The sequence below is a fragment of the Rhipicephalus sanguineus genome, chromosome 2 (assembly GCF_013339695.2).
Source record: "Rhipicephalus sanguineus isolate Rsan-2018 chromosome 2, BIME_Rsan_1.4, whole genome shotgun sequence".
NCBI lineage: Eukaryota > Metazoa > Arthropoda > Arachnida > Ixodida > Ixodidae > Rhipicephalus > Rhipicephalus sanguineus.
In genome coordinates, this window is record NC_051177.1 from 107,443,201 (window position 1) to 107,467,293 (window position 24,093).

General features: G+C 44.3%; 3 protein-coding genes and 1 long non-coding RNA gene across 4 annotated transcripts; 3 read left to right on the plus strand and 1 right to left on the minus strand.

The window, feature by feature from the left end:
• The first annotated feature begins 3,512 nt into the window (after nt 1-3,512).
• Nucleotides 3,513-20,110, plus strand: LOC119383507 (uncharacterized). Its single transcript, XM_049412899.1, has 4 exons — nt 3,513-3,569; nt 13,486-13,793; nt 15,150-15,265; nt 20,076-20,110. The coding sequence occupies exons 1-4, from the start codon at nt 3,513-3,515 to the stop codon at nt 20,108-20,110; spliced, it is 516 nt and encodes a 171-aa protein (XP_049268856.1).
• LOC119383509 (E3 ubiquitin-protein ligase BRE1A) lies at nt 4,419-7,121 on the plus strand. Its single transcript, XM_049412550.1, has 2 exons — nt 4,419-4,756; nt 6,340-7,121. The coding sequence occupies exons 1-2, from the start codon at nt 4,678-4,680 to the stop codon at nt 7,065-7,067; spliced, it is 807 nt and encodes a 268-aa protein (XP_049268507.1). The 5' UTR covers nt 4,419-4,677; the 3' UTR covers nt 7,068-7,121.
• On the minus strand, nt 7,734-10,146 carry LOC119383508 (putative nuclease HARBI1). Its single transcript, XM_037651679.2, has 4 exons — nt 9,901-10,146; nt 9,677-9,816; nt 9,360-9,528; nt 7,734-8,701 (listed from the first exon to the last, which is right to left on the minus strand). Exons 1-4 carry the CDS (start codon nt 10,144-10,146, stop codon nt 8,012-8,014), a joined length of 1,245 nt encoding a protein of 414 aa, XP_037507607.1. The 3' UTR covers nt 7,734-8,011.
• LOC125757201 (uncharacterized) lies at nt 8,439-10,313 on the plus strand. The gene is made up of 2 exons (XR_007415133.1): nt 8,439-8,566; nt 9,381-10,313. It is a non-coding gene; the product is annotated as an uncharacterized LOC125757201 (long non-coding RNA).
• Nucleotides 20,111-24,093: the final 3,983 nt, after the last annotated feature.

A 24,093-nucleotide genomic window follows, 5' to 3' on the forward strand; every position in this document is an offset into this window, starting at 1 on the left:
CCTACTAAGCCATTATTCGTCATTCTGCGGAGAAGCGAGGCACCAGCTACACGTCTGTAAGGCATTATGTGCACTTTGTTGACGCGACGACTGATGACGATGAAGAATTATGGCTCAGCCCTTTGTAATGGGTTGGAAGCTTTAAACGGCCCACCAGTTATGTAATTTGCCTTGGGTGACGCCCGGTCGCTATTTCCCTCTCCCGTCATGCTGTATAACATATGTTGACGTGGGAGAGAAACGGGGGGGGGCGAAGAACTTTACTGAGACCCCGAGGAAATAGATCATGCGCTTATGGGCTTCCTTGGCAACCAATACAAGTGCACCTGCGAGGAACCCACTACGCTATAAATCATTGTAATTTTACTGAGACCCCGAGGAAATGGATCATGCGCTTATGGGCTTCCTTGGCAACCAATACAAGTGCACTTGCGAGGAACCCGCTACGCTATAAATCATTGTAATTTTTGAGAAGTAGGGCAGCAGGCACTGTGCCATTTTTCGTCATTCTACGGAGAGCCGTGGTACCTGCTAAACGCATGTAAGGCATTATGCGCACTTTGTTGATGCTGTGCCTGATGACAACGAAGAATTATGGCAGAGCCCTTTGTAATGGGTTGGAAGCATTCAACAACCTACTCGTTGCGCAATTCGCATTGTGTGACGCCTGGTTACAGAATTCGCGTTGTGCGACGCTTGGTGCTTATTTTACACTTCTACCACGCTATATTGCATATGCTAATGTGGTTCCTCCCCGACATGAAGCCATTATAGGACCTTTTTGCATAGTAGTTTCAAGCACCGGCATGGCTCAGAGGTTGAATACTGGGCTACCACGCAGAGGGCCCAGGTTCGAACCTCGCTCCATCCTAGAATTTTTTTCTTATTTCGAGCGATACTGGTTACGGACACCGGCGGCGGCGGACAACTACGGCGCCAAAAACGGCCGGTGAAATGATCTCATAAGAGCTTTCGCTGTAAATGGAGGATGCCTGATTTCATCTGGCACTTCATTACCATTCAGTGCCAGATGAAAATGTGGTGTCGCCGACGTTGACGTTTTTCTTGTCGTTGAAAGACACCACAAAACGCAGAGGCTGCCCGACATGCTCAAATATGGCGGGATACAGCGTCTCGCGCACACTGCAATCATCGTTATTTGTTCTAAAGTTGCGGTCCTGTACGTCTACTATCGCCAACGCGGACGAATAATGTTCACGTAGCAACGTTGTACAAATGCATTATCGTACAGATATGTTGATACGCCACTCGTATAGTAAGGCTACTCGAGCGACCATGGTAACGCTTACACTAAATTTTCCACCACGAGTGTAAACGTGCGCTAACTCTTTCACACCTGGCTACGTGTGTTAAAAATTTTGAAACCGATATTCGGACATTTACTGTTTGACAAGATATTTGCCTGTCTCGACAGTTGAGGAGACGATCCTTCTTTAATTACGATGTCAATCATGATAAACATCGAGGTACACTTACTGCTGTTTGCTCAAAGCTATTTACTATTGCGAGTAAGCTACGCCAGTCACTGAGATGTTTTGTGCAGCGCAAGAAGACGAATACTGAGAAATTCCGCGCATAGGATGACCACTTTTATAACAATTTATTACTATATTCCTCTTTGGCAGGCTGAAACAAACAAAGAATTCATCCCGTTTCTGCAGGGTGAGCTTGTTTGCACGAGCTCGCTCGCCAGAGCCTCTTGAATGAATTCTTAGACAGAATGATGCCAACACTGGTACATCAAGTAAAAGCTTCGGCTCATAGAGATGGGGATGAATTTGTGTTTTCTACCTCCAACAAACCAGCGTACTCAGTTGGTGTTGAAATGCGTTCGCAAGACCGCAATCTGTAGAGTGCGCGCAAATAAACACAGCGAAATATACTTCAGACAGTGCAAATGTATAATTATATTATGCCGTTATCGTTTCCAAAATATTTATGCTTTCCAAAAAACTATAGCGGTGAAACGGAAGGCAGTCGCACGTATTCACACGATGTGATGTAATTAAATATGAAAGATCGCTAGGGTGTATCTCGACCGCTAGACATTCTTGAGCCATGTCTTTATAGAGATGCTGCCTCGGATATTCGAAAGCCGCTCAGCTCCGCAATATATTAGCGCTATTGATATCGTGTGTGTGTATTTCACTTAGCGCTAACTACTCTTCTTGTGAGAGGCTATATTTAGTGAAATAACAGTCACTAATAAAACTAAAACACCCATAAACACGACGTTAATTTACGAGTGGCTCGAAAACCCGCACTAAATAGTCCAAATTGTGTCTGAGCGAAATATTTCAGATATGCTTTCAGCAAACTGGTTTGCAGTAGGATCGCTGTCCTTAAGAAAATTTAATGTGTTGATTAACACCTTGAATATTTTCCCACATACATGTTTAAATCAAAATGCCTTCAGTTTAAGCATGCCTAAAACCTTTTGCACCCCCTATGTTTGAAGATTACCAGTTTTTCTCTTTTAGTCCTACTGTAGATATTTTCATACTACTGTGAAAGACCTACATATATATTGATTAATATGTGGTCGTTATCTCTTTCTTCTGTCATGTTCTACTCTGTGGCCCCATGGAAAACGAAGATTGAAAAAAGGTTCTGTGGACATCGTGATCCTCAGTGATAATCAGCAGATTAGAGAAATTTTCTCCAGGCCGGAGCTCCAGAATCGGCCAAACAACTGGGGTCTCAGCTCCGCCCAAAAAGGTCAAGCAGGCCACCGTTATTTCTCTATCAGCTGAGTGATATTCTTAATGTGGTCTATTGTCGAGTAGCACTTACGAAATATTGCACGGTACTTTAGTTATTTGACTTACAAGGCGGTGCTACCATTGAAATTCGGTTTAACGAAGTGATGATGATGCTCAAATTGTTTCGTAAGATTGGAAAGTTGGTAATTTTAAAAGAAAATTCGATGACGCAAACCACCGCGAAGAAAAGGTGAAAGGAAAGAGCGTTCTTTCCTCTTGTCTTTTCTTCTCGGTTGTTTGCGTCGTGAAATTTCCTTTTAACATGCCCCAACTAGCCCAACAACAAGTTTTACTAAACGAAGTTCGTAAAATCGAGAAAGGAATTTTTCGGCCCTTTGAAGTCTAAAATTGTATCATAGCGACACCCAAAGGGTACTGTCGCATTTTATTTGGCGCAGCACGTGTGCAATGTCCGTGAGTGGGGCCCGGACATGAAGCCTCCCATAACATCTTAGTCATAACATCTTAGACGGTTCGTGTATGTGTATGTGTGCGTACGCATATGCTCATTAAATCCGATAAACGTGGGATGCAACCCCGCCCTTCCTCCCTTTTTGGCTAAACCTATGCCTTCACCATATGCTACTGCGTAGATAGGTCGTACTAGTTCCAATGGAACTGCGATTAAATCATATTGCCGTTGAATTAGCTTCTAAAATTGTCAAGGCTTATTTTGCAGGTTTCTCGACCTTCAGTGGACCGAAATGGAAAGAAAACAGGGATTTCACCATGCGAGCATTGGCGAAGCTTGGAGTCGGAAGTGAGATCATGCGGAAGCACATACAGGTTTGGGGCCATGTATTGAGAGCAGTTTGTGAGTAGTTCTTGAGAAGATAGTTATTGCTCGAGTGAGAAGTATGACAACTACTGCTTCTGTTATGAACGCCTAATATACAAGACTGTATTAATAACTATGCCAAATTTTTCAGCGCTCATGATTATCCTGCCTGTTTTCATATCACAAGCATTTTAATCCTAGTTTTCATCGTAGCCCAAATACACGAGTCAACAGCCAAAATAGTTACGTCCGATCAACTGTATTCTCCTAATGCAGCGAGTGTGTGTACAAAGGAGTCACCAAAGCAGAGTTACCAAAGTAGAGAACGTTTCGACAAGGTCACATATCTTCGTCAGGGCATCAACGTCAGAACGACGAAGACAAACAATACAGCATTTTAGTTCGACGTTTTGACGCTCCGTTCAGCAGCAAAGCGGAGCGGAGGCGCAAGTGCGCATGCGTCCTCCGCTTAGCCGTAAGCGGGCTAGCGGAGCGAGGCCCACGCTCCGTTTACAGGGAGCCTAAGCGGAGCGCGGACCGTCGCTGCCGTTTCCGCTAGCGAGGGGTGTCGATGCGAGCGCCCTCCCTGACGCGTGCGTCGACTTCCCGCATAGTCTAAGAAGGCTGCCTCCAGTGCTCAACGTGCTTCCCACGTGCACGCGGCTGCACGTTCGTCTGCGCAGCGGAAGCTGTGAAAGCGCTTGAGAATAGACAAACATTTGTGCTTACTTCGAGTCGCCGAACTAAGGATAGTGACGCAAAGTAGACAAGACGGCACAGCTGACGAAAACATTGCTGCCATGTTGGCGTCCAAATGCATTGAAGTGGATCTGGAATGCTACAGCGCTGACTGTACGTGACTATTGTTGAATTCCAATGGCGGAGTCGGAGCAGCCGACCGACTCCGCGAGCGAGCACTCGACTCTGGCGTAGAGCAAATCCTCCAAATCCGCGATCGGAACACAACCCGCCCTCCTGGAGCAAGGCGGAAGCTGCCGAGTTACCCAGGATACCTTGCGCGTGGTCTCTTCCGCTGTCTGTTTCCCAGCCTCCAGGTGGTTTACCAGCATCACCGCACCGTTCGTTTGCCTGTTCAGCACTATTCACCTGTGTGAAATGGATATCACGCCAAGCGTGCAACAGCTATTGTCGACGATGTCTGCTACGGTGACCACAAAGCACGCGAAGCAACACGGTAGGTGTCTCCTCAATTTCAACACTGTGCTGTAATTGTAAGTTCAATGCAACGCACGTGTTTCGTGGAGCGATTGTCTGCACGCGCTATGTTTATGTTGCAACGTTGCTTTACTGCTGATGCGATCGCGTCACTCAAACGCATCGCATGCGTCATTCCGTTGTGTGTTTGCCTGTGTCCGTGAAGAACGGAAACCTTCGCCGCATTGATTGCACAAGCACCGCTGTAAATGTGCAGCCAAAAGTAAACGTGCGCGCGACGCCGCTGTTCTTGCACGAAACCGCGTCGTTAGTAAGAACCGACTTTCTATCACTTTAAAATGAAGCCGCACGAATGGAAACGAAGCGCGTTGGTGACAGGCGTGTTTGCACGTTATAGCGTTCGAGATGAGATAAGGGCAATTTGACCGATCGTCCAAAACAATTCTTTTCTGCTCCCCTACCCCGCTCCCGCGGCGAGTCTCCCGATTTCAGAAGTCCCTAGGTTGGCAGGTATGCATTTGCGGCGAGATACCTCCAAAGTAACGCATTTACCGTACAAGCGCAGCGCGAGCGTTTCAGTATTGCACTACTATGTGGCAAGTTCCAGTGCACTCGCCTTTCAGTGGAAGCGGTGCAGAAACAGTTGTATGCCTTTATATGTCGCGAAGGAACAATCAACCAGTGTTACGCACCTGAGAATTTGGCTCCCACGAAATTTTAGTTGCAGAGGTGGCAGCGTTAGTGCATGTTCTGCTATCTAATGGGATGTCAATGTTACCAAGGTCAGGACATTGAGCACATCCAAATTAGGAATCGGTCTCAGTGCACAGAAATTAAGTTGTTTTTCCTGGAGTGTCACTGCCTGTTTCAGACCTGAAAGATCGTGCTTAATTTTGATTAACAGTCAGCTGATCAGGAACTGTGTGCGTCATGATGAGAGTGTGCAATGTAATCAAGAATGTGCACCATGTGTTGAGCTAATATTGAAGAACTTGCATGCCACCATGCATGTTTACGTGAAATTGTTATTCAAAATTTTGTGTCGCGATGAGGTAGCATAGCAAACATAGAGTTACTGTTTTGTAAAGCTGTGTTAGGAAGCCTCACATGGCTTAGCTTAATTGCATACACAGTTGCATGAAATCCACATGGTGGTTCAATGTACAGCGATTGTACAGCAATTTGTGTCACAGTACACAAATCGTTGGTCGTCATGTCGCTTCATGTATGCCACCTGTATAAATAACAATGCATTTCGTTTTTCCATTCACAGTGGCGGAACGCAGCCAAAAGAGCGATCAACGCAGTGAGTCCATTCATTTAGGCCCTAGCAGGAGTGGATACAAATGCATTCAAGTTATGAATTATACATGATATGTACAGTTAGATCAGTGCAAAGAACACCAAGCACTGTAACGACAAAAATCAAGGTAGCAAAATCAATATCTAGACAGGCAACTAAACAGGCTGGTGCTTATATATGCCTATAAGCACTACAATAAATACCAACACAGCAGAATACCACAACTCTCTAACACCTGTGTAGGATGACGTGCGACTGGTAAAATCTGTACAATTGCCTCAAGCACTTTTTCTTTGCAGGTACAGGCTGTGAGTGGACGGCCGGAGAAACAAAGCTGTTGCTCGATTACTACCAGCAGTATTTTTCCCAAATAGGGCCAATGAAGAAGTTTAAAAATAAAAAGTCGATGTTTGGCCGAATTGCGGCCAACATCACAGAGGCTGTTGGAGTGCCTAAAACGGGGGACCAGTGCTGCAGCCGCTATAAAACTGTCATGCGTCGAAAAAGAAGCGCTGCAGCACATAACAACAAATCAGGGAATTCTCCTTGCGACGTTCCCTTCGAAGATGAAATTGCTAAAATACGTTGGCTAGACGATAGCCTTGAGCCAGAAGAGCTTAGGGACAGCTCTGGGATAGTTTCTATTAAAAGACCGCCCAGCCGACCGCCCAGCCAAGCGTCAAGCCAAGCATCAACGAGCCAAGCATCAACGAGCCAAACGTCAACGAGCCAGGAGATGACGAGCCAGGATTCAACTAGCCAGGAGTTGACTAGCACAAAGAAGGAACCTGAGCCCAAAAAGCCGAAACTCTCGGCATCCAGAATGCTGGAAATGAGACATTTCTTTGACGAAATGAGCAGAATTCAGGAAGAAAAAGAAAAGAAACGAACTGAACGCGAGAATGAAAGACGGAAGCGTCATGAAGAAAAGCAAGAACACAAGGAGCGCATTCGGCAAGAAAAAGCAAAACAGCATGAAGAAAAGATGAAGCTATTGAGCCGCTTCCTTGGCTTAGACAATGAATGACAGGTTCCAGTGGCCTAAAATACAATTAGCATGTTTAAATAAAATGTACAGTGCCGAACATGTGCTTGTGTATATAAATGGGGCTGCGCACTGATGCACACACACAGCCTTCCAACTACTGTGGGGAACTAAAGGGCTAGTGCAGACGAAACAAAGAATGTCGTACCGTGATTGCATGCTTACGTATGAAGCCCAGTGATGTAATGAAAGTGGCTCTTCGTTTTTGAAGCTCAAGAAAAAATGCAGTTTACAGCAGCATCCATTTAGAGCTTTTTGGTGTTTTGAAGCTAAAGGAAGAGTACAGTTTTGAGCAGGATCCATTAAGAGCGGTGACCCACTGCTCATGCATTTAATATGAGTCGCATAAAAGTGCACTTATTTCCACACATTTGCATTTATTATTTGTCATTTCATACACTGAGTGAATTTGCAAAGGAACATGTACAGAATGAACACATTTTCGTAATGGAAGAGGTTTAGGGTGCTTTTTTCATTTCGTACACAGGTTAACATTAAAGTCAAAAATGGTTTAGATTGCAGTAACTCATATGAGCCTATAACTTAAAATTGGTCACTTTAACGCAAGAACACTGTCGGCCTGAAGGACGTGGGTTTGATCTTGGCTGCAGTTTCGATGGAGACAAAATCCTAGAAGCTTGTGTGGTGGGAGGTGACATTTCACATTAAAGCAGGCAGTCGAAATTTTTGGAGCGTCCTACGGCATGTCCCATGATCATAGCATTGTTTTGGCATGTAAACCTCTCAATGATTAACACATAAATGCTGCAGTGAGATGAATACACTGCAGCTGCTTTAAAAGTTTTAAAACATGACTTTGAAAATTACTTAAATTGTACAAAAATAACTAATAAAACGAGGTTGGCAGGTTAGTATCCAACAATAAAGTGAGTAAAATAGCATGCTGCATAAAGCTTATTATGGTGTTACGTCCCACAATCTTTTTGCAGGAGCTTTGCCAGGACCTTTGCACGCTTAATTTCGCCAAGCTTGTGCAAAGCTCGGTCCTCATCAGTTTCATCACTGTGGTTATCAGTGCAGATCTCCCACTGAATAGCATTGGGTGCTCCTTCTTCATCATCATCATTATCATCATCTGGCTCTTCATCACCGTAATCTATGCACAAGTTATGAAGGATGCAGCAGCTTATAATGTACTCATTGAGCCAGTGGATAGTGTGCAACTCCAGGTACATGAGCTGCCTGAAGCGCTTCTTGAGTGTGCTGAATGCATTTTCAATGAGAACTCGTGTACCTGAAAACTTAAAATTAAAGCCTTTTTGCTGCTTCGTCATAGCACCATAATCCCTGTATGGTGTCAGCAGGTACTCCCGCAGTGGATATGCTGCGTCTCCTAATATATGGTAACGGCCCTGACATACTGAAGCTATCTTTTTAGAAAGAGGCGATAAGCTAAACACATGAGAATCATGCATTTTACTGGAGGTTCCAGTGAAGGCATCAAGGAAGCGCCTCTTGTGGTCACAGACGGCTTGCAGCGTTAGCGAAAGGTAATGGTGCCTATTGCAGTATGTAGAGGCAACCTTGTTGGCTGGGCACTGTATCTTCACATACGACCCATCTATGCAGCCAATAACAGCAGGCATTCCAGACACCTGCAAGCAAATAGTACCCTTCTTCTGAGTGATATCATCCATGTCTGAGCAAGAAATGAGCATTTGCGAGGACTTCTAACAGGAAATACTGGTGCTCAAGCCCATTGACTCCCAGTCACAGCATACCCTTCATGACTCAACACGATATATTTTATGTTAAAAATGCAAAATGAAAACCAAATTCAACTCTGAGAACTAGTGAAGATAACATACATTGCTGTCCACACTATATACTACATGTTTTCTTGCTATCCACCTCTCTTTTTACAATCGTAAAATGGGAGAGAAAACAAAACAAAGCCTGCGTATGTTTTTTCCTAAAGGGAGTTGAAGCATGTAATTGGAATTTAATTGTAAAACTAGACCTGGTCCATATTGTATTGTACATCTGAACAGAAACGACAAAGCATGCAGCATCATTCGCGTGCAAGGAATCGGCTGTGATTGCAGGAGAGACATAAGTTGAATGTTTCGAACACTACTGGCTGAAGCTCGGTATTATCATCACGACCTATCACGTTTTCATTAAGGCCCAGCGCAGTGTATAATTGAGCTTGAAATAACCCACAATAAAATGTGCACTCGTGTTGCGATACCATCAATAAATTTTGGCTGGTCAATATTATTGGCCCTCATGATAAATAAAATCAAAACAAACCTTCTCAAAGCTCCTAGTGAGGTTCTCCAGCTCTGCGGGAAACTTGATCACCGATGGTCCCAGCGTCATGAGGAACTCCGCTACTCTTTGAAGGACTCGGTACACGGTGCTTTCTGACATGTCAAAACGGCTTGCCACGGCTCGCATGCAGGTTTTGTTGGCCGCGTACCTGCGCAGTGGGATTACAGGTACCCGAAAGTAAAAAGAAACAGCTTCAGATCACACTGCACTGTAAGCAACGGGCTCATAGTCAAATGCATTTTTATGCAGGCATCGTACAAAGAAAAAAAGGGGGGAAGGGGGGAGGTGTAACTAACCAGATAAATGTCAAGACATGCGCTTCCGCAGATTTCGCTGGAACCCCTCCATGTGTGCTCGAAGGGCACATTGATGAGGCAGCAAACCCTGCGATCAACTTTTCGGCCACAGGTCGAGCCAGCCTAAAGTGCCTCCGGAACTGCTCAAAAAAAGAAACAAACGGAAACACCACAACGTTTTAAACCTTGAGCATAATGCTTTCCTTTTTTTTTCTATTTTTTACCTCATGGTCCGAGTACTGCCGAACGACGACCTCGATAAAACCGACGACTTTGGGCCTCTTCGCGGGAATGCGGAACATCCTGTCGAATTCCCGCTCGTAAGCGATAGCTTCAGCGTCGCTGTCGCTGTCCGACGAATCACTCGTGTCGGAACTTGAGCTTTCTGACTCGGAGCTGTCGCTATCGAGTAGCAGAAGCAATGCCGCACGCTTTGCCGAGGTAGCCGAGCCGTCCGTGCCGTCCGCCATTATCAACACAACTCGCGGCGCACCAGCCGCGCCCCCAAGCAGGCAAACGTGTTAAAGGAAGTGCGTCACGCTGAGTTCCGGCTCACTCCGCCGATTTCGGCGGAGCAGTTTTTCCTGCTCCACGGAGCGACTCCCGCTCTGAATCCCCTCCGACTCTCTCATTGGAACTCTTGACTCCCGCCCTCACTCTGTCATTGGAACACACTTGCTCTGAAAGGAGCAGAAAAACTTGCTCCGACTCCGCCATTGGAATTCAACATATCTTGAAGTCGACGCTTTATTTTTTTCCCCTGAAATGGGCCGGTAACGCATGCGCACCTGTGAATACTGCGTGAACAAGTGAGTAATACGTATTTGTTTTACTTTGTAAAAGAGGCAAAACTGCTTCTCATTTGATTTAACGAGGCTGAATTTGGCCAGAGGGCGTTGCAACTAAAACGAAAAAACCGTCCGCCGCTCCGCTACAGCTTAGCGGGCAAACTCGGAGCGGAGCGGACCGTAAAAAGGTCATACTAAAATATTCTAATTTTGTTGAAACTTTAGCTCCGGCAGCATTGTTTGGTCGACAACTTCTCGCCAGTTCAAGCCTACGTATTGTTCTGAACATCTCTCTCGTTTGAATTGATATACTTGAATCACCTAATGACTATGTCGGACGTCTCTTAATGCCCTGAAGGCTTGCTGTATCTGTTTAGAGCCCATAGAGAGCGAACACGAGAAGATTATAGAGACTCCATGAAGGTCGGCGCGAAATGGCTGTTTTCTGTATTTTGTACAATTGGGATGTGAATGTTCTTTATTTTAAAAGTTAGATGAGAAATTGTCGCAAAAGTGGTTGCAATCCTAGTTTTGACAGGACAGAAATTTTGCGTCTGCACAGCGATCGGCGCACACGAGAAATCATGGAAGCTTTTTACATGTCATTGGAAGGTCACAAATGCATCAGCCAACCTTCGGTAGCCTTATCACAGGCCGAAGTATCGTATCTCAGAGATTGCTTGCCTCATGTTCATGTCTAATCAGCCACATAGTGTTTTTTTAACACGAAATTGTTTTATGCCGTGAACCACCAAGATTTTTGTAACGTATTTCCGTCACGGAAATGACATCCAAAAGTGTACAAAATCAAATGGCAAAGAAAAAAGTTCCGTCAACGGGCATCGAATTCACGACCGCTCAGTCCGCAACAACAGATGCCGGGCACGCTATCCACTGCGCCTCGGTCGCAGACTCTATAGGCTTTACAAACGTGCCTTTTATATCTACCACTCTCCTCTCACAGTGCTCTCGGTCAGCGGGGTGGTGTTGCCCTCTGGGAGCGGTAAAGTCAAGTAATTCATCATTACTGTAGCCTCCGTGAATAGTACCTGCAACGCGTGTTGCTACACGTCCATTCCATTCGGCGCGTTCTCAATAGAAGTGCAATATTGTGAATGCCTTAACACACCGCGAAGGGGCGACCTGTGCCCATGCATCGTAAAAGCGTTGCCCTCGCTCATGGTACCACGCTAATCCAAACCAAAAAAATCACAGCATATCCACGGAGTGAATGATGATGAGTGGGCGAAGCTGCGGAGGTTCATCGGTAAACCGTGAATCTTCCGTGAATTCTGCCCAGTACATCATCACCGACGTCAGATCGGGCGCGTTTATACTAAAGGTTCGATGAGAGTTATGACGACTTGCAGCTCACTTTAATTTTACATGTACGCTGTGAATTTTCATTGTTTAGAAAACCATTGCTTTAGAAAACATCTGGCGTCTTTCGTTAAGCAGCTGGCGTCTTTTCGTTTTGCTTTAGAAACATCTGGCGTCTTTTCGTTTTGCTTTTAGAAAACATCTGGCGTCTTTCGTTGGTTTATTTCATCAATCAACGGCGTTTTGAACGAAATTTTTAGTGTTTAATCACGCACAGGAGAAATCTCACCAGGCACTACCTTGGAGGTAAACAATGGCTGCTAATGGGAATGAGAGACAGAAGAAGTCGGCTTTTAGCTAACACTTACACTTCTACTTCTACTAACGTTTCCTACTGGAACATGCCAATGGCTGCTAATGGGGAATGAGAGACAGAAGAATTCGGCTTTTAGTTAACGCGCACGCTGCGAATTTTTTATTGTTCAACAACGCACAGGAGAAATCTCCCACCGGCACCACCTTGGAGGTCAAGATCTGGTACTAGCGTTACGACTGGTTACGCACTACGAGGAACGAACGGGTGCCGCTTTAAGGAGCTTCGCCCCTAAAATTCCTCTGCGACGAGCGCCTGCCTCTCCTAGCTGTGACACCGCGTTCCCCGTTTTATCTCGCCCCGAGAAAAATCGCGGCCGGGCTACAGGGATGGCGCGACGCGCTTTGCGTTTCCCTCTACACCGGCCTTGGTGTTCAATCACACTTTAACATGCCGCGGCATGGCGACCAAATTTTGCGTCCAATATGCGACGCTCTTCTGGCTATCATACCTCGTTCTCTGATTACGCTTTCACCGTTAACTACTACAGCTACCACAAAGGTTTGTTTAATCGTTGATCGTGGACGTTAGTCATCGGCGTGGGGATGTACCACCAAGCATCAAAGCGGGTGCATCCACGTTGAACGGTGCTATAGCTGCCAGACATCAATATAAATTGTACCAACTCTCTCATATAAATGTGCAATAAATGTTCAGTTACTTCTGTCGTGGCACATTTTACTTTAGTGTTATTCCGATTCCTATGACGGAGGGATCAACCATGTTTTTTTGTTGTTGTAAATTTTGTCACCTTGTGCACGCGTGTGGTTGTTTGATATCCTTTTCCAGATGCTATTCATTCTGCTCGTTTCGAAATAAAACTTTAGTGTCGAGTTAGCGCCGTGGTTTGTCGTTTCTTTTGTTCGTCCTCGTTCTTTTGCTCGTTTTATTCATTCAAGATGGGATTAGTTAGAAAAAGTGGAGGAAAGACGGGAAGGTTAACCAGGGGAAATATCCGGTTGGTCACCCTGAGTGCATACCAAGAGATGGAAATGTGGCCTAGGCAGGCAAAGGGTCAGGTTAGGTGACGAAAATGCAGCCATGAAATGGAATAAGCTCGAGGACGACAGGCTGCTGCCAAAGCTTATTGAAAAGTTGGAAACGACATGTGGAAACCAAAATTACACAATTCTACTGTACAAACTCTCGTTGTGCTGACAGGCACATACGAAGCCACAAGCTGGATACGCAAGGATGGTTGGGGTATCAGCTGCTTTGATTGTGCTCCGTTGTCTATGTATAGGTTAAGTGCTACTTGCATGTCTTAACTGTTCATATTTGAAGGCTCTCTCGGGTCTTACAATTTCTTTTCTGCTGCAATGTTTCAGTTTGAAGCCATGCATCTAGCAGACACTTTGGCTTCGCACGATGGTCGTCCACTGGTGAGCTTCACGTACGCGCATAGAAGCCACATCAACTCTATATGCCAGTTCCTGCTGGGATACCGCTACGATTTGGACGATCCGCGGTTCGTCCCGCTGCAGGAGGCTCTGTCCAGCTTTACGCTGCAGACAGCAGCTGCACCTATCGAGCACCGAGTGGTCTGGTTGCGCCGTATGCTGATAGAACCTCTCTGGCCCAGCTCCGTCAGCGCAAACCGCCGCCATAAGATATCCAAACTCAACGCCGTGCTCAGGTACTTTCCGAGATATAGTCACGTTTCCAAGCGTCTGGCCTTCTTAAAGGACTAGCCACGAGTGTTTGAAAGTGTACAACCGTGTCTGCAGTGCGATGTCGAAGATAGCATGGCCTAACGCAGTTGTCAGAAAATGATGTAGTATTTTATGCTGGTTATGATGGCGTCATGCGGTACAGCACAGACATGTCGCATCACGGCCAACTGTATTTCATTTATTTCATTTATTGTACCCTCCCGGCAGAAGCATTAAAGAGGGGAGTGGTATCACACATTAATACAATACATGAAAACATAAGAATATATTGAACAACAATAACAATTAAAAATATCAGGTAAAACTAATTAGTTACTGTTAGTTAAAGTTCTCTGGAAAAGTTGATGAGCAGTAATGTCTGCGATGAGAGCAGGAAGGTCTTCCTAATCCGCACAAGTCCTAGGGAAAATGAATTGGTTTTCAGTGTATGATCTAATTGAGGAATATATCGGGATAAATGTAAAGTGATGCCGCCAGCAATTTCTTCAGGTTCTTTCAGCAGTATATGAGGAAGATTTTGTACGAAAAAGCAACCAATGCGTCAATCTGTCAGTCGCCAAAGCTCGCGCGGCCATAGTTTAAAAACCGTCAAGCTAAATAGACGATACACTACAGTTCATAGAGGTGCTGCAGCTCTGATATTCCAATTAGGCTCCTCAAAAATCATGCAGGTATTTCCCGCACAGTCACATAGTCTATATAAAACCAGAGGTCTAATGTAAAGCCAAAAATACCACAGCACTTAGGGAAACTAGCCGAAGAATGGAAGAAACAGCTCTCACATTAGGTGACCCTGACGGAATAATTACATGAAAATAACTACTAATACGCCTTTCAATGTAAATGTGGCTACACATGTTGCGAGGACTTTTTTGTTCTCTTTTCTCTTATTCAGCCCGGGAAATATTTCATCCCTCGTAATTTACGCCTCGCAATGCGACGGCATTTGACTCATTGCTGAACGACGAAACGTAAATTGGTTACGTCTCTGGAAGAGCATGTTTTAAACAAAAGAGGATGGCACTTTTCGCCAAATATTCTAATATGTCATTTTGCATTGTATTGTGATACGCAGAATGTTGAAATTTGTTTCTGCGCAATAAATGACTGACTTTATGTGCTCGTTCATCTGCTTTATAATTCCGTCTTATAGAGACTTAAGGCCTGATACTTAAAAAAATTGATTGGTTCTTTGTGTCTCGCAACTATTGTACTATCAAATGCATACGAAGCAAGACATTCAGCGCATATAATGTTTTTACTGGCATGTGGTGAAGCCCTGAAAGTTTACATGCAGAAGCCCCTTTTACTGTTTCTAGAGAATTAGTTCAGAAGAACGAGGAGACCAAGAGCACTGGACGCTCGAAAAGCTATATCGACCTGTACCTGGAGAAGATCCGCGAAGCGGAGAAACCCCATGATGAGAATTTCACAGGTACACCATATACAACAAATAATATAGAAAACAAATATTACAGTATGCATTCAAAGTCATTTAAACCTTAAGCGCTTTGTAAAGTCTTTGGCGCTCTAGGTCATTGCGTCGGCAAACACTCACTTTTTATTAAGTTAAATTCCCTTTAACTGCCTTCGTAAAAATTCAAACTATTGTTGCGACTCTAATGTACATCGCGTACAAAACACAAGCAAGTAAACGGTGTGGACCAGCCCCACAGAAAGGTTCACACGCAGGTTGTTGCGCACGTCTGTTTTAGGTGTTCCTTATGGTCCTCGTATTTTTCGCGCATAGTTTTTTTCATTCAGTATGCTACACCAACTAGCCCACATCAAGCTCCTTGTGCCTCATTACTTAAAATATGATATTAGTGCGATGTTTTCACTCAATTAGTGATCAATGATGAAACCAACAGTGTAAATAAAGTTCATTTTGAATGTTAGTCAGTATTTTATCTTTAACATGTAATCAGCAAGTACAGAAGTGTTATTTTTCCCACAAACTATTCAGTGCATCCTTCATTACGCGGTCTTTCTTTATAAAATTTATTTGCAAAAAGTTTAGATAGCATGGACAGCACCGAAATTGGCCTGTAGCTACACTTGTCGCTAATGGCACCACCCTCCTGTATTGGGCATTTGCGAGCAAGCTTAAGATCGGATGGGGAAAATTAAGTTTTGATTGTTTGAATAATTCGAAGAATTATGTGCGTTAGCGCTGGAAATCTCAGAGCTGCAACATATTTTAGGGGTACCACACATGAATAACCTATTATGCCGAGACGCTGTTCGTAATTTCACCTAATAGATTTTCCGCCCCTTGTGAACTGGAGGGTAACAATTGCTTGTACAGTCCAAGAAATAAAACTAACTTTTAAGTTATGTCTTAAAGAATGTCGTTTCCGTGATCGAATTTCTAGCATGAGCTGTAATGCGCGCATCGCTTGTTCTCTATGTTTTTTTTTTTTTTTTTTTTATTGATATGATATATAAGGAGATGTTGGCGCACAATTATGGCGCCGGCTACTCCTTAGCCATTGAGTGAAACTTGAACACATGTCTTAAAGTAAAACATACAAGGCAGTTCATGTAAAATAGAACACTCGGGCACACATATGCAAAAACACACTTATAGGCACATATCACAACAAAATGATAAAGAAATGTTCCAAAGACAGCGAATGAAGTCTCTGATAATGTCCGTCGTTAATATTTGGTCCGACCAGCACAAAACAGCAGAGCACACGTCTGGTCTTTAAGAAGATGTATTCGCTCGTGAGTACATAACAGTCGATACGTTATTCACTTCAGCACACACATATGATGGGTGTCATATGAGACTGCGCATAAGTACGACATGTGTTATACAAATGAAAGTTCGGTATTTCTTAGTACTTGTCAGCAATGCCGCTGTCTTGTAAGAAACGTGTTAACGCTTTTAAAGCTTGCGTCTGTAAAACTCTAGTTGGCCACGGGCCCAGAAGTTTCCTCAAGCTAAACGGTCTGCGGTCTAATGCCAACAGTTCCGATTTAAGACGGCGTCGCGGCGTGTCATGATGTGGACAGTCTATGAGAAGGTGACATACGTCTTCATCTATAAATCCACATTCGCATTCGGGAGTTTCAGCTCTACCAATTCTGTGCAAAAAATGTTTTGTGTATGCGGTGCCTAGCCTCAATCGGTGAATAAGTGTTTCCATACTTCTATCTAATGCTATCGTAATTTTGAATTCAATGAATGGATCGATGTGATATAAATCACAGCTCTTTGAACTTTGGTCAAACCAAGCAGTTTTGCTCATTCTGAAAGTTGTAGCCTTTATAAGACCACGCAATTCATTTTTCGAAATTGGTAAAGAAATAGTAACATCTTTACGATGTGCTTGTCGTGCCGCTTCATCGGCAGCTGTGTTTCCAGGAATGTTGCAATGGCCAGGTATCCACTGGAATTTGATTTCATGTTGCTGCCTTGCTTGCTTTGGTGAGCTCTTTCAGCGTTTCGTATGTCATGCTATCACTAATTACTGTCGTGTTTGTACTCGAGAGTGATCTTAATGCGGCCTGTGAGTCGCTGAAAAGTACCCATTTTCTCGCGTCTGCTGCCGAGTTTATAAACTTTATAGCATACAGAATAGCGAAAAGCTCTGCTGTAGTAGATGACGTCGTACGACATAATTTAAATGATTCCTGAATATTGAGCTGTGGTATGATAAATGCCGATGTTGAAGACGTTGTGATACTTGAGCCATCTGTGTAAACCTGTATGTACCCTGGATACCGCATGTGTATCTGATAAAGCGCTAGTTGTTGAGCAGCTTGGATGAACATGTCTCTCTTTCTGATAATGCCATCTACTGTAGAATTCAATGCTTGGTATTGCAAGTAGCCATGGAGGATAGTCCATTTCAGAGCTCCAAATTTCATTTCTTGGTAATATATGTACATTACTCTGTATTTCTGCATGAGCATTGCTTTTATCCCTTCGTAAAATCTCCAATGCCAATGGGTGGTCCTTGTGTTGCGTCTGTAAGCGAAAAAAATGGCGGCATGTTTCGATTGTTCTCATGACTGGAAAGGGTGCTTGTCGAGTCTCAGCTATGACAAGGCTGCTGGAAGTCGCTCGTGGAACACCTAGGCAGACGCGCAGTCCCCTAGCTAATAGTCTTTGAAGTCGCTCCTCTGAAGTGCGGGAAAGGCCGTGTAAGACTGCTGCAGAATATGCAACTTTTTGTCGTATTAACGCATTGTGAACAGCGAGCATGGATGATACAGATCCGCCCCATGATGTCCCAGCAATTCTGCGGAGTATATTCACTAGCATATTCACTTCGTTTTCGAGTTTCTTTATGTGAGGTGCCCATGATAGCTGCCTATCAAGTATTACTCGGAGAAACCGATGCTGTGTCACAGTCATTAGTGGTTCGCCTTCTAAATTGAGATTGAAGTTTTTTAACTTCTTACGGGTGAAGGGCAATACAGCTGTCTTTGCGTGCGACAGAACCATTCCTCTTTCTTTTAAAAAGTTGTTAATAATATTTATGCCGTCTTGCAATGCAATCTGAATTAACCGTACGTCCGTGCCAGATGCCCAAATGCACACATCATCTGCATATAAAGAGTATTTCAACCTAGAAGGCAGTCTTTTAGCTAAATCAGCCATAACACAGTTGAAAAGAAAAGGGCTGAGTACGCTTCCTTGTGGCACTCCCTGTCTGACATCGTGTTCTGCACTCTTTCCTTCGCTCGTCTGAATGAATATTTTGCGACCTGATAAAAATTTAGATATCCACCGCAAAGACCTGCCGGACAGTCCGAGTTCCAACATACTCAGCAGAATATGAGTGTGACTGACTGTGTCAAATGCCCTTTTGATGTCTAAGAACACTGCGACCGTCAAACTACCACAGGCGTGTTCATGCTCCACATACGTTACTATGTCCAGTATTGCATCCATTGTACATCTCTGTTTCCTAAAACCTGTTAAGTAGTTAGAGAATACACCGGTTCTGTTGCACCACCACTGAAGTCTTGCATCAATCATTTTTTCCATTACTTTACATAAACAACTTGTCAGACTAATTGGGCGGAAGGATTCAAGGCTCAATGGCGTCTTAGCCGGTTTTAAGATCGGAATGATGCGAGCAAACTTCCAAGACTCGGGTACAATTTCTTGCATCCATAGATTATTGTAAATATCTAAGAGAATGGTTGTGCCTGTCGGCCCAAGGTTCTTTAGCATATTGTAGGTAATGCCGTCCGGTCCAGAGGCCGATTTTTGACGACATGATGCTATAGCACATTGCAGCTCACTTAACGTAAATACAGGGTCTAGTTGAGGATGCTGGGCCCAATAGCAAGCATTAATTTTCTGGCTGGCTAACGCGACAGAATTATCAAATAAGGCACATTGTGATGCGGCGGGCCTACTGATAAGTTGACAAAATTCATCTGCTACCACAACTTCCCGTTTGTCCAAGGCTACAGCAAGCGCACGAAATGGGAAGCTCTGTGATACAGGGCCACTAAATGCTCGAATTACCAGCCAAATTCTTGGAACAGGTGTGTGGGGAGAGAGCGTTCCACAAAAATCACGCCAGCGTCGTTTACCTAAATTTTCTAATCGTCGGCGCATTACACTGTGGATTTTCTGTGCATTTTTGTATGCTTCTAAACTTCCGCTGCGTCGATATGCCCTTTCGGAACGTCGTCTGATGGCTCTTAGATGTTCATACTCTCCGTCGACTGCAGCATAGTCTTTTGGAATCGGGACTTTTTTTGTACATTTATTCGCATTATCTTGCAAAAATTCAGTAAAGCTTTCAACTGTCGTAAGTTCACTATTTTGGTTTGTTAGGCGGTGCCGAAAAGCTTTCCAGTTCGTCAGTTTGCTGTAGCGCCTGATGTCATCATTTCGCAAGTAGGGGTGACTTATAAGGATGGGAAAATGGTCACTCCCACGTGTTTCTACATCCGTTGTCCATCCCACACCATTCACTAGATCTTGGGAACACATGGTAATATCTATGCAACTCGAGTAATTATGTCCACGGAGAAAAGTTGGGGAGCCGTCATTTAAAATTGTCAAATTGCATTTGTCTGCGGCACACTCAACAACGTTCCCACGTGCATCACATCGATCACTACCCCAGATTATGTTGTGCGCATTAAAGTCTCCACATACAAATGTATATGAATTTGAAATATTGAAGATATTTGTTAGCTCTTCCACCGAAATGCGGCTTGAAGGTTGTAGGTAAAAATTAATCACTGTTATGCACTGCTCACCAAAGGATACCTTACAAGCGACGAATTCCGGGAAGTCTGAATCACTTGAGTGAACTTGGTGAGAAGGTAGGTCCTTTCTGACGCACAGATGCACTCTGCTAGGACCACTTCGACGAGATGACTTATATATCACGTAGTTAGAGAGGCGGAAATCGTCATTCATTCCTGCCTCTTGGATGCAAAGTATTGGAAAGTTATATTGCAAAAGGAGTTTACGGAAGTCAGCACACTTCCTTCGAAGACTGTTGGCATTCCACTGGAGTACGGAGACATTTTTATAGCGCTTATTCATATGTTACTTGTCGCAGGTCTGACCCGGATTGTTGATACAATAGTGCTTCCAGAGACAGCAGGGCTTTTACTTCTGGCAGGTTGTTTGCTTCCGGTAGAGCAGACAGGATTGCCTTAAGTGCTGCGAAAAGCATTGGTAGAATCAATTGCATGACTGATGCAGAGGCATGGTCCCCCTTGAATGGTTCAGTTTCTGAGGCCTGTTGAGAACGACGTGATGTTTCAATGTTGTAGCTTGGGCGAACACTGGCGCTGTCGGTTCTGCTACTTTCCGGCTGAGGTCGCGTGGGCGTTCGCAGCTTTGACGCGTAGGTTGGGGTACTTAAATGTACTTCTCGTGAGTGGTCTCTCGGGTGTGCTCTTGGCGGTTCTCTTGGTGTGTTTGTCGGCTGTTGTTGTTGCGGTGTGCGCTGAGGTAGATCACGTACAGGATGAACAATCTCAAGGTTTGGAGAGGGTTCATTGGGGCGCGGTTTTCTTCCATGAATGAGCCCATGCCGACGCATTTTCGCAGCAGCTTTACTTTGCGGGCAGCCTGAATATGAGGCAGCGTGATTACCTGCACAGTTTGCACACTTAGGTTGAAGAACTGACTTGCACTCCTTATGGTGGTGTTCTTCTGAGCAGATCTTACACCGGCGTGTGTTACGGCAACTTTTTGCCATGTGTCCGAATCGCTGGCAGTTATAGCACCGGAGTGCTGGACCAAGATATTCTTCCACTGGATGACTGGTGAATCCTAAGTAGATTCTTTCTGGAATCGGGCGGTCATCTCGAAAAGTCAGAATCACTGTGTGAAGTGGACGCGACGTTACTGCTCCATCTTCCTGGCGGTAATATTTCATTTGCCGCCGCGCCGATATAACCCCTGCATCTCTCAAGTACTCTAGGAGTTGTTCGTCTGAATACTGCAGAGGCACATGCTTTACTTTCCCAACGTTCCGAGTGTATGACTCTGGGATGAAAGGCTTAACTTCCAGGCCGCCTACATTCGAAAGCATTAGAAGACGCTTGGCTGAAGCTAAGGAAGCAACGCTGACACTGAAGCTTCCATCTCTGGTCGTTCTGAATGACTGCACTTTTTCTTTAGCAGCGGAAACTACTTCGGCTGACACTCGATTGGGGTTCACTTTCCAGAAACTAGCACCTTCAGCTGTTGGACGAAAGACGACTGGGATGCCCTCTGCTCGCTTCTTCTTATACGCAACCAACGTAAATGGTTCATCTTCGCCCATGTCTTCTTCATCACTTAGGTTATAAGTTGACGTTTTATCATCGAAAAGATTCTCTTCTAAGCGAAGCTTCTTGCGCTCAGCTTCATCGTCGTCCATTGCTGCTGGGCTCGCTGAAGCCATTTCGCGGTTGTGAATGTGCAAACGTGCCGGCTTTATGACGTTTTGGCGCGCCTGTAAGCCCCCAGGCTTTTCATTGTGTCCTGCAGTATCACTCATGAGGGTTGACGCACTTGGACGAGCATAAGGCTCATGGCGATGGTTACCAACCACCGTAGTGATCGCGTACTAGCCAAGTCTTTGATAAAGGAACCTCGTACCTGTAAGGCGCCGAGCCCTCGAAGTCTTCACCCGACGTCTTGTTGGCACGCCGAGGAAGAAATGGGTGTCAGCGTAATAGACCAAGAAAAGAGCAAAAATCGAACACTGCACAAAAACAGCGACCGAACAGAGCCACTTCTTCCTGTTCTCTATGTTTTTTTTTTTTTTTGAATTTTGAAGTTTTTATGACATGGTTTTCTACTCTACACTTTGGAAAAAAGAAATGGGCAGAAAAAAAAACATGTTCTCTATGTTTTTTTTTCTGCCCATTTCTTTTTTCCAAAGTGTAGAGTAGAAAACCATGTTCAAGCTTATTCGCCACCGCATCTTTCTTGTCAATTTTAACTCTCTCTATTTATTTATTTTATTTATTGAAAATACCCCTAAGCGTCCTCTTACGGGGGTATTACATAGGGGGATGGGTACATTGGAAAAAGAAACGTAAAAATGAAATACAACTGTGGAACATATATAGAAGATGGAATTAATACATCATTATAGCAGGGACATCATGTATAACACAAATATAAAAGCTTTGATATTTGTGATTAGAAAATATATAAACATAGTAACAGTGGTAGATGCAGCAATTCATTAAACTCACACTGATGCTAAATGTAATGTTGCGTACATAACAAGAACAGGTAGTGCTAGAGTCTAAGTAAAACTTTTCACGTAAGAAAGCCCGAAAAGATGATAAATTAGTTTCGGTCGCTATGTATGACGCTAGGTTATTCCATTCAATGATAGTGCGTGGTGAAAACGATTTAGCGTAAAGAGCATGACTTGATGCTGCGGCAAGTCATGCGTGCTACTTTGTTATCATGGTCACGGCGCTATTGCTTGCGTGTATTGACACATTTTTTTATTATTACAAATATGTAGAAGTTTCTGACGAGGGTGCAAGCACACTAAAATATGCTCGAAATCACTGAGGCTGAAGCGGGACATTACTTACAGAGAAGAGCTCACATAGCTGTGAAGCGTTTTTCTTGCAGAGCTAGATATATCCTCGTGGCCCACTATTTGTTGCAAAATTACACGTTTGTTAATGACTAACTGATGCGTGTTTGGCAATGATTAATCGATCCCCGTAGCACTTCAATTAAACGTGGCGTTGAGTAAAGAAATTTTGAAGTTTTTATGACTAGAGTAAGCTATGAGTTCCTAATGCACAGTCCTATTCAGAGGCGCTATGCAAAATAAGCGCAGTCCGTTCTGAATACTTCTCACAGTGGATACACTTGTTGGAAATATGGTTGACATTATGATGGGTGCGGCCACCAGCGGCAACTATTACCTACACTGGCACCTGCTCAACGTAGCCAGCCGTCCTGACACGCTGCAAGCTGATTTGCAACGAGAGATTGAAGCCGTCGTAGGCAGTGATCGCCCGCCATGCTGGGATGACCACACGTCTATGCCACTAACCATGGCCACCATCTGGGAGATGTTCCGCTGGAAGCTGGCCACACCATTCAACATACCGCGCGCGTATGTAAACTCTTCCAGAAATATTTTTTCCCGCATAATGGGCGATCGCTTGTTCGAAAAAGATTAAATGTAGGCTACTAACAGGGGGCGTAAAAGTTAGTTTCGTTTATGGGTCTCTACTCATTTTGAGACATTTGTTTGCTACTTCTTCCTTGTCATGGAATAAATTTAAACGCGTCCACGCGGCAGCCTGTTTGGCAAGTTTCAATAATTTCTTGATAATCCGACCCACAACACATGGTCGTATTGACTGCTCGAGATATCGTAGCTGATAACCCTCGATCAGCATCGACCGCACATTTCTCATTTGCATCACTGGTAATGTTTGATGTTGTTAGTCTCTCTGTTACATATTCAGCACAGTTATTTCTAACTGGCAGCTTCCGAACCCAGAATGCATGATCCCTATCATAAAAGTTTCACAATATTCTCTAATATATAGGTGCGCACGTCAACGTCCACGGAATAACTTATGACTTAGAATAAAAGAGAGCTGAGTGAGTTGGTAATTATTCATGTTAAAGAGCCAGGGCGTGCAAGCTTTTGTGCCTTCTTGCTTTTCCGCCGTTGTGCGTCTTTTCGGGGGATAGTCGGCGTTTGTGGTGTCTTGACTTCTCTCTTGTGTCCTTATTTGCACTCCATGTCTCTTTAACGTGAACTTATGAATATTAGAATTTTAATTATT